Genomic DNA, 11,155 nt, shown 5'->3' with positions numbered 1-11,155 from the left:
TTAATGTTTGTTTCTTCCAGACTGTGATCTCGCCCTGAACCTGGACAGAGAATTTCTCTCAGGTCTTATCAAGATGATGTAGCACTTGGGGGCAAAAATGCAGCCCAGGAGACCTCCACTGGAGGCCAAGATGGAGAAGACCTCCACAGCAACCATGACCTTCCCCTTGGTGCTGTGGTAGACAGGCAGGAAGGTGAGCCACACACTGAAGAACACCAGCATGCTGAAGGTCAGGAATTTGGCCTCATTGAAGGTGTCAGGCAGATTTCTGGCCAGAAAAGACACTATGAAGCTGGCCAGGGCTATGGAGCCCAGGTATCCCAGGACACAGTAGAAGGCAGTGATGGAGCCCATGTTGCACAGGATGATGACATGGCCATGTTCAGAATGTACATCTCTGTCCACAAATGGAGGAGAGATTCCCAGCCAGAAGCCACAGAGAGTCACCTGGATGAGGGTGCAGATGGGGATGATGAGTTTAGGAGCCCTGGACACCAACCACTGCCTCATGCTTCTCCCTGGGGCCGTAAGCGTGAAGGCCAGAACCACAGTGATTGTCTTGGCCAAGACCGTAGAGACAGCCATGGTGAAGACCACTGCAAATGTGGTATGCTGGAGGATGCAGGTGGCTGTGTGGGGACGGCCAAGGAAAAGCAAGGAGCAGAGGAAACAGCAGGTTAGGGAGATGAGCAGGATGTAACTGAGGGCGCGGTTATTGGCCTTGACAATGGGGGTGTCTTGGTGCTTGATAAACACCCCAAGAACAGCAGCTGTGAGTGCAGAGCAGCAGAGAGCTGTGCAGGCCAGAGTCTTGCCCAAGGGGTCTTCATAAGCCAGGAAATTCTCAGTTTTCAAGAGGCAGGTGTTTCTCTCGGTGTTGGCCAACTGATAATCTGGACACCTCACACACTGCTCCATGTCTGGTGAGGAGTGAGAATCGCTGTAAATCTGGGTTCCATATTTCTCTTTCCTCTCATCCCCCTTCATTCAAATAGCAAATTTCCCCTGATTCACGAGGTGACCTGTATTGAGTTCAATACCAAGTAGAGTAACTCTCTATATTAAAAAACTTTCAGGTGAATTCTCTTTCTCACATTTTGTTCTTTCCTTCCTCCATTTCTCTTTTTTTCTGTTTATCTCCTTCCTTCCTCTGTTCCTTCCTTCTTGCCTTATATCCTTTTTTTCTCTCTCTCTTGCCTTTCCTCCCTGCCTCCTTCCTTTCTTTCTTTCTTCCTTCCTTCTTTGCTTCTGTTTTTTCTTCCTTCTTTCCTTCCTTCCTTCCTTTCTGTCTTTCCTCCAGTGCTTGAACTTTGGCCCTGGGAATTTTTTTAGAGTTTTCATGCCAAAACTACCACTCTACGACTTGAATTACAGCTTGAATTACAGTTTTTTTGGTGCTTAATTGTGGAAAAACATTTTATTAAGTTTCCTGTCCATCATTGCATCTAAGCCCCATCCTAAAATCTCAACTGCCTGAGTCACTTGGATTATAGGGTAATATATAATTACCTAGCCTTATGTGCTGCATTCTTGACAGGTCATATCACTCTGGCTCTCTGCTATTCATTCAAGAAATAATGGAGAATATAGAATTACCCTAATCATTTCAGTTTTACTAAGAGGTTCTAATCAAAACTTCAATCTAATTCTTATACCAAGCACAAATTTCCTGAGTATTTATCTATGTCAAGAACAATTTTCCTCCACTGATATGATAGGGTCTGGAAAAGATCAGCTGGATGAGGGAGAAAAGAAATGAAATAGACATGGTAAACTACTTCTAAATCTTTTATATTTAAAGAATTGCTAGTCAATCTAGTGCCAGTGTCAGACATAGAGTTATCATAACTAAGTCCCTTGTATTATTAGTGTTTGCTAAATAGAAAATCAAATTTAGTTAGAAAAGAGCAGCAATGGGCACTCAGAAATGAAAGGCTGTGTTAGATCCAAAATTCCATGATGATTTGCACATCATTTCAAAGATCAACAACTGGTCCTTGATATTTTCTATTTTTTTGTTTCTTTTTGCAGTATTTTACTTTTATTTTCTCCTTTTCTCCTTTTTTTTTTTAATAAATATGTATTTTTATTGGAAGATACTGTACAGAGGGGTTACATTTACATGAGCAAGTTAATGAGTACATTTCTTTTTTTTTTTTTTTTTTTTTTTTTTTTTTGTCGGTCGTGGGGCTTGAACTCTGGGCCTGGGCGCTGTCCCTCAGCTCTTCAGCTCAAGGCGAGCGCTCTACCACTTGAGCTACAGCGCCACTTCCGGTTTTCTGGTGGTTTATTGGAGATAGGAGTCTCACGGTCTCTCCTGCCCGGGCTGGCTTTGAACCGCGATCCTCAGATCTCAGCCTCCTGAGTAGCTAGGATTACAGGCGTGAGCCACCAGCGCCCGGCAATGAGTACATTTCTTATGGAGCATTATTACCCGCTCCTTTTCTCTTTATATGTTTTTCATTGAAAAAATACTGTACAGAGGAGTTACTGTAAAGTAATGAGTAAGATAATGAGTACATATCCTATCAACATTGTTTCCTCCTCTTTTGTTTTTTTCCTAACATCCCTTCTTTCCCCACCTCCCCAAGTACTCCCTAACCCCAACCCTCTACCCCAAGTCAAAGTTGTAAAGTTCATTTTCAACATAGTGTCTTGTACATCTCATTTTTACAATGGGTCAACCTATATCCCTATTTAAGTAGTTTGTTTTTTCCTTCCCCTCCCCAAACTAGAAAAATGTGTATACAAGATGCAGGGAACCAGAATCCAATACTGTGAAAACATGGGTTATACCATGGGGGAGGAACAAACCACAGAAATAAAAATATCATATAGAACATTATAAATACATTAATAAAAGAAAGAAAAAATCACTTGTGTCCCTATCTTGGGGTTCATTTGACTTAACATCTTATATGTTCATATGTACATAGCTTTTTCCTTTTCTGCTTTTCCTGGACATGTACTAGTTCTTTCAAATAAGGGAAACCATTAGTGTATATTTTCTTTAAATACAAAAAATGTGACTGAGGAGAAGGGTATAGGGGTATTCTCAACATGAATCCTGTAATAGACGAGAACATACAATCATATATATAATGGAGGGGCAGTGGGTTGTTTCTTCTAAGGAGAAATATGGTTAACAGTAGACATGGAATTCTGCGTGAAGGGGAATATGTGTTCCTGGCATGCTACTATAGATCACTTTACTGGCTTGCATGGACTGAAGGTTAGAAAGGATGGATGGGGAATTTCTCTATAACTCACAGACTCACCTATCCCCTTAGAAATCTCATTCTCTGAGCAAGGAGTGCAGTCAAAGCAACAGGTAGCATTTCCCTCCAGAGAGGTCTTCCTGAATCCAGGACCACAGCTCTCAGTGCAGACAGACTGAGGAGTCTGAGAACATTCAGATGAAGGTTAGGGGCTCTTCATCCTTTTATATGACATCCCAGACATTCAGGAAAAGATCTTCAAAACACATAATCTTTATATACATAAAGCCAATGAATTGATTGAGCCTTCTTACAGTTTTATCTAACTGAACCAGGAGAACCTGTGGGTCTTTAACACCCAGCCCCTCAAGCCATCAGGAAGTCATGGAGCCTTTAAGAGGTGGATGTTAATTCTAGAAAATTAGGAAATGGGAGTTCAATCCTGCATCCCATTCTTGAATTCAGGTGATGATGTGTTTTCTCTCTTATTCATCTGTGAAAATCACTCAGGGAAACCTCAAACCCACACTCTAAAGTGTAGCTAATTTCTCAGAAGGTGCTGCTTTACCCAGTGCCATTCACATCTCTCTTGGTTTCCCAGTTACAATGAGGTGGCTGAACTTCGCTGGCAGATGCTTCTTTCATTACATCCTGTCTCAACACAGACTTAAAAGCTATAATATACCCAACCATGGTCTGAAATCTCCAGGCAGAAGCAAAACAAGCCCTTTTGCCTTCTCATTTGATTCCCTCAGATATTTGGTCACAGTGCTGGAATGATGATTCACAGGTATAATTCACCTTTTATGATATAAAATATGCAAACATAGAACATCACAATGGTAATGAAATGTTCCTCTATTCCCTCCATGAATCTGTTAGTAAGAAACTTCCAGAAAGAGGAAGTTGTGAAATGTACAACACTGAGACATAGTTTTGATAAACAAGGTTAAATGCAGGATAACCTTATGGCATATTTATATCTAGATCATGATATTATAGCTAGAAATGACCAACTCTGGTGTAGAAATAAGGATGTCGTGACATTATCTACAAGCATTGTGCATATAACCTGACTTAGGGAATTACAACAACTTCATAATAAACATATATTTTTTTAAAAGGATAGAGACAAAAATGCAAAATAACCCACCTTTGTTATTCCTATGGGCCACTCTATCAGATTTTCAAACAAAATCAGTTGTTGATCATGTGATCTAGATGGAGAAAACTTGCCAACTTTCACCCTTTGTCCCAGACCTTCTGGAAAATTCCAAAAGCTCATAATGTCATACTCTGCCTCTGATTTCCTTTCCTCATTCAAAACCACTTGGTCTCCAACAGGATTGGTAAATTTGATCTTCTTCAAAAAGTGATGCAGCTAAAAGGGACATATTACAGTAGCGTGAAGTGCTTCCCAGAGTTCTCACAAAATCTGAGCACAATGGATGCACACATATTAGCCTTAATACTCACCACATGATTCATACACACCACAGGAATCCAACCAAATGAAGCAACTGCAGGCCCACAGTGGACTAAAGTGTTACAAAGGTCTAAAACCTGGGTATCCAGGATGGGATGTAGAAACTCAATTTCAAGGCAATCAAACTCCAACCACATCCAACCAAATAATGAATTATCATATGACAGACCTCAACTGCTTCAATAAAGTGCATTACAATCCCTTAATTTATGATTGATATCAGTGAACCAGTCTAAAAATAGGTAAATAATAAACTAAGTAGAATCATAGAATATTTATGACAACTCTGAAAGATTAACTTAAGCAAGACTTAGTTCATTTTGTGTGTGTGTGTGTGTGTGTGTGTGTGTGTGTGTGTGTGTGTGTGTGTGTGTGTGTGTGTATCCTGTCCTGTGGCTCCATCTCAGGCCCTACGCACTCAATTTGAGGTGTTTTTTTTCAAAGAAATCATTCTATCCCTTGAGCTACAGCTCCACCTCTGGCTTTTTGGGGGTTAACTGTAGTCAGGAGTGAGCCATAGGTGTGAGCCACTTGTGTCCAGACAATCTTAGGTTTCAAGAACTAGTCACCCTTGACCTGTTATTTTAAAATGTTACAAGGAAAATTTGGATATATGCTATCGAAAAGAGGACAGCTTTTTTCCACACATAATGAGGATGGGGATAGAAGACACAGCACTATCTTATCACAGATGCAGCATTATTCAAGAATATTGTCTTCACAGCTCTACAGTCATTTCATAGAGAGCATACAGGTCCAGTGTCTCTTGTATTTTCCAAAATGGAGCCAGGCGACCTAGTTCCATCTGCTATGAAATCTTCTATAGAAAGTCTGCATGCCTACAGAAGGTCACCCAAAAGCAAAGCCATTACCTGTGAAGAGAGAAATGCCCTTGGTTGGGCATTGTGCACTGGTGGCTCTTCCATGAGATAAAGAATCATCTGGTGAAGGGCATGGGCCACAGCATACACAGCGTTGTAGATGTTGTAACTCTCGTCTGACATGGTCATATCAAAAATGTGCCTCAGCAACCAATCCAGTGTGGCATTGTATGAACAGTGCCCCAAGTCTCTGCAGTCAGACTTAATCAGTAGGCAATAAACAGATTGAATCCATGACCTGGGAAGGGAATTATCTCCTGAGTTCTTCGACAATGTCTCTGTTAGAATAAAATTGGTGAACCCAGCAGTATTTCTATGATGATGAGAGAAAATGAGTGGTGCATGGAAGGAGTCGATCAGAAAATATCTTTTACCAATGGTCACGTCATCATACGGTGAGTTCATGATCCAGACTTTCCCTGTAATTAAAAAGTCCCTTAATTTAAGCATAAAGCATAGTAGAAATTTACTGTCCCCATAAATGATAATCACATTGGTTGATGATTCCAGTAGCTGGCGATGCATCCATAGATCATTTGTGAAATCTGAAAAGGCATTGTAAGTGATCATGTTCTCAAAGGCCAAACAGACTCCATTCTTGTCCATCTCTTCTCTCAATTCTGAGAGGAACCACACACCATAGTCCTCTTCGGTGATGAACAGTCCCACCCACGTCCAGCTGAAATGAAGCATCAAGGAGACTATGGCCAGGGCTAGAGCTGAGTCCTTGGCAGCCATCTGATAGACAGTACCGAACTTTCCATGGTCACTCAGAATTGGATCAAAAGATCCATAGGTGAACTACAGGGAAACAATGAACACAACACCAGGAAGAGGATGGTCATAGGCAAATCTCAGTCCTGATGTGAACCAAACAAAAACTGGCAGAGGTGGGTGCAAAAGTTTGTTTATCCCATTTGCAAAGTCATCTCCCATGTTCCAAGCTCATTGTAGACCTGTAAGGATAAGGCTCAGAACTTTGGATCATCCTTTGGACTCTTACAACCTCTCCTTTTACTTATTTATTTTTGTAGCAAAGAAAATGTTTATGTCTCACCCTCTTCTGGAGTCTTTTCTCTGTGAGATCATGCATTTGGAAGGGTTTGTGATAACTCCTCTTCTTCAGACTGTCGAGGACAGAGTCAAAATGGACATGGCTTCACATCTGCCCATCCCTCCCAGCCTCACCTGTGGAAGTTTGTAGAGGTCCAGCAGTGTCCCAATTGGGACAGATGTGCTTGAGGTTCCTGTGAGTACTGCTAAAGCTTTGCTGTCTCTTCTGCAGGTGTAATTAGGGCTGTTTCTATTCTTCCCAGACAGCCATATGAGTGCATCCTCTAATAGATCAGTATCTTTGTAATGTGCACTATAGATCTCAAACCCCATAGTCATGTTGGGTAGCAGATGAGCATTCTTGTTGATCTCCTCCACTGCAAGCACCAGGTTGAAAAGCAATTGGTATTTCTTTATGTTGATTCTGAAAAGAGGCCAGATATATTTGGGTAGGTATACAAGTATTAAAAATGATTAACTGCAAACCTTCTGACTTTCTTGAATCTAATGCCTATCTAATCAAATACACACAGTAGTATGTGTAGATCCTATCTTCCAACAGGATGGCATTTGAATTTGGATTCTTAGATAAGTTCTCAGTATTAGGAGAGCTCCTGAACAGGACTTGATCAGCATACAGGAGATTACTATTCTTTTGAGATTACAAAGGGGGGGGGGTTGATGAGCAAGCTGGCTTTTCCACTCTGCCATATATGGATATATGAAAAACACTGTTGTTTGCTGGGACATAGGAGCATGCCCAGCTCACATCCCAAATCTTTGAGTACCTTGAATTACCTGTGCATATGAAGAACACTTAAGAAATAGAATTCAAATTGTGAGCATATTGTCCACCTGAGTTTAGCCAATACAAGCAGAGAGACAGGGCCTGCTGTGTTAGGAATAAATACAAAAGCAGGCTGCCTTGTGTCTATGCTCACTTGCTAAACTTTTGCTAATGGTGCACAATTCTGCAAAGAAGTACATCTTGCCTTGTGAGGAAATTAAAGAAGACAAAGAAATTAAATTCATGTTATGTGGTAGAGGACCACTAAGCTGACTCAGAGAATGTCATTATTCAAGGGGATTCCCCAGAAACAAAGCAACATGGCAGCTGAGGAAGCTAGAGCATGAAGATTGCTTCATCCAACAAAGAACAGATGAGAGTCACGAGCTTAAACCAGAGGATACTTGTCTAGTAGGACAAAACAACAGAAAAGAATATATGAGAAATGGTGGAAGACACTGTCACCATTTTCTCCACATCATCAGTGTTAATACCTCAGTATGGACAGAAACCCCCTGACATTGAAGGGAGGGAGAGAGTTCAAGTTAAATCTCAGCATCATCCCCATATACTGAGACCAGTGCTGGGGAAGTGCTTATAGGCTCTACTCTTGGGTCCAGACCTTTAGATTTTGCCTCTGGAACTGATTTATGACAGAGAAGAAAGACATTGCCATAACTTCCCTCCTCCAATCTTGTGAACAACAGAAGGTAGGGAAAAACCTCCTAGTGAACAGGGCATAAGAGTGGGTCAGGGTTTTTTCTTAGAACCCTGTGTCAAGCATGTCATGGTTGGACCAATAATCCAGAATAAACTAGAGGCACTGTTTGAACCCCAATCCTCAGATCTCAGCCTCCTAAGTATCTAGGATTTCAGGCATTAGCCACCAGTGCCCAGCTTGTGGCCCCCATTACAAAGCATTCAATGCTTCTCTGGCACAGCACAATTCTCCATCCCACTAGTTGGTAGGACCGGGAAGGAAGATGGTGACATTGTCCTAGAGCTTAGTGTGGCCCAAGTGATAGCACTAGAACTGTGCCATGACCCCATAGCCAGGCCAGCCTCTGGCAGAGCTCTGTAATCACCTCAGTACCTGGGAAAGTCATCTACCACCAGACAATCTGAATTCTATTCTAGCTATCACTAATTGGGTATGGTTGTGGCCATCTTGGCCCATGAACCCATCTCTACCACACACAAACTGGGTGAATCTTAGTGCTCACCCAGCACTGCTCTGGTCTTGATTGCAATGGACTGAGGATGTGGTAATGAGGCAGAGTAGACTAGGGAAAATGAGGCCTGGTTAATTCATGACAGGAATTCAAAAACTCAAGCTTAAAGCTTGTCCATCTATTTCTCTTAATATTAAGGGAATGAAATCATTTAGAGGAAAATGTATTAGCATAGATTGAGAAAAAATGAGGTATGGTAAGCTCACAGCAAATAGAGAGCTATTAATTCATCTACATCCCTTAAGATTTAGTGACTAAAATCATTGAGCAGAAAATGAAGCCAGATAAATTGCAGAAAATGAGTCCTGGTGAAGGCAATTCAGAAACATGATTTGGAAAAACAGAGGCACAATCTTTGCTTCAAAGAGAGACAACAAGATGTATTTCTTCCTAAGAATGCATTTCTCCTCATAGGAATTAACAGTCGTCTGGCAGCATGTATGCCTTCCCCAAAAAATGCTCCCCCAAAACATAAGCACCGTCCTACTCAAGATATAGACAACAGCATGCCTTCCTCACTGCAAGGGTAATCATTTGTTTTATGGAAGGATGCCTTCTTATCTGAAAAGAATGTCCAAAATGTACAGAAACTCAGAAAGTGTAACACCAGGAGTGATTAGAGCAAAGATGAGACACCTGTGTTTACATAACTTTGAAGTCAGTCCTCCCACCTTTACCATAAGAATACCCCTGGCAGCCTAAGAGCTGTTTATCTCTCCTCTGTTAGAGTGTGTCTTTGAATTTCTGTTTCCTGTTTGTTTACTTGATTGCTTGTTTGCTTCATTACTCAGTAAAACTCTGCCACATTTTCTTACCACTGTGACTTGCCTAGAATTTCTTATTTTGAGATAAAATTCAAGTAGCCAAGTGAAGAGTGCATACTTTTAGAGGGAAATTTCATTAATCTTCACCTGTTTTGGTGACCCTGCTGGTTGGTATTCCAGGTGTAATAGAGTTCTGGTGGCCAGAGCTATGACTAAGGCCTGTTCCAGAACAAAGATCTTGCCACTACTACACAGAAACATCTCACAAGGCCATTTCCTGTGCATGAGCATTATGGGCCCCCACATGACCCAAGAGGAGGCATGCTGGGACCCTCGACTCCGTGGGGTTCTCCTTGAGTTTTTTAGAACCACAGAGTATTTGTCACCCAACTTGCCTTTGTTTTTCTCTGCTACTGAAGAGGTTTATCACTTCACCAGCTCACTTCCCTCAAGGCCTTTGCTCCCTCTAGTGGTAACATTGTGGAAGTCACTATAGACTCAGGAACACTAAAGCCTGTCTGGAATTTCTTGAAAGACAGGCCCAAAGCCAGACCAGGCAGACTTGTCTAATTCTGAGACATTTCAAAGGCCATATGTTATCACGGGTCCAATATGAATCAAGAATGTTCCAGAATGATGAGTTCTCCTAGCATTCAATATAATCAGTTTGGGGAAATTCTCATAGAGACAATCTCAATTCTCATGTTTATTTTTGATATGCTATTTTACAACATAACTGTGAAGCTTGACAGCTAGAATGTCAGTAATACTAAATATTAATTGGGAACTGGTGGCTCAGGCCTTTAATTATGGCTTCTGAGGAGGCTGAGATCAGAGAATTATGTTTTGTAGTCACATTGGGCAAGAATGTCTGTGAGACTCTTATGTACAATTAAACACACAGAAACTGGTAACAGGGCTGTTGGTCAAGTGGTAGACTGCCAGCCATGAGAGAAAAAATGCTAAGGGACAGCCATCTGGACTTGAGTTCACAACTGTGTACATGAGCTTGTGTGAACATTCACACACACACACACACACACACACACACACACACACAGAGCTCAATTAGAGAATGGACAGAGCAGAAGACAACTCTGACATCTCCTGTCTCCCATGGGGGTACATTTTTAATGCTGGGTTTACACATGAGCCCCATCTGGCTCACTCACTTCCACACCACATTCAGTTTGCTTCAATATCCCTCACAAATCTCTCATGGAATAAAGTATTCCTCTCCTGAATAAAGCCCATACAGGGTGTTTCCACACAAGTTGTCTGAGAAGATTCATCTGTGACTTCCTAGTTTACAGAGAATTCTGTAGATCTGAAAGTAGTGAGCTCAACTGGGTCAAATGCATGAATCAAAGAGTGCATAAAACACATGAAAAAGCCAGGTGCCGGTGGCTCATGCTTGTAATTCTAGTTACTAAGGATGTTGTGATGAGGATGGCAGTTCAAAGGCAGCCAGGGAAGAAAGGTCGGTAAGACTCTTAACTCCAATAAACTAGAAAATTGGAAGTGGTACTATTCCTGAAGTGGTAGAACCCTAGCCTTTAGCTCTTCAGCTAAAGAGAGTGCCTAGTCTTACAGTTCAGGCCCCACAAACAACCAATAACAATATGGAAAAAAAAACATTCAAATATAGTTTAGGAATTTATGAGCAGGGAGAAAATAGATAAGCCTGGCTAGATGTCAGAGAACAAGGAACAGAAGTAGAGCTTCTGGGAATGA

The 11,155-nt window shown here is 41.4% G+C and overlaps 1 protein-coding gene across 1 annotated transcript in view; it reads right to left on the bottom strand.

The window, feature by feature from the left end:
- The window catches only part of LOC138813656 (vomeronasal type-2 receptor 116-like), a 37,676-nt gene continuing 26,521 nt past the window's right edge, over positions 1 to 11,155 (bottom strand). The window contains exons 3-7 of the mRNA XM_070002053.1: positions 6,774 to 7,062; positions 5,577 to 6,386; positions 4,372 to 4,599; positions 3,279 to 3,402; positions 1 to 920 (exon numbers count right to left, since the gene is read on the bottom strand). Coding sequence (XP_069858154.1) covers positions 1 to 920; positions 3,279 to 3,402; positions 4,372 to 4,599; positions 5,577 to 6,386; positions 6,774 to 7,062 — 2,371 coding nt within the window. The remainder of the gene's footprint in view (positions 921 to 3,278; positions 3,403 to 4,371; positions 4,600 to 5,576; positions 6,387 to 6,773; positions 7,063 to 11,155) is intronic.

The sequence above is a fragment of the Dipodomys merriami genome, unplaced genomic scaffold (genome assembly GCF_024711535.1).
Source record: "Dipodomys merriami isolate MVZ:Mamm:240054 unplaced genomic scaffold, mDipMer1.0.p SCAF_6, whole genome shotgun sequence".
In the NCBI taxonomy this organism is placed as follows: Eukaryota; Metazoa; Chordata; class Mammalia; order Rodentia; family Heteromyidae; genus Dipodomys; species Dipodomys merriami.
Note: the sequence above shows the minus strand (reverse complement) of the source record. Positions and strands in the feature narration are given on the sequence as shown.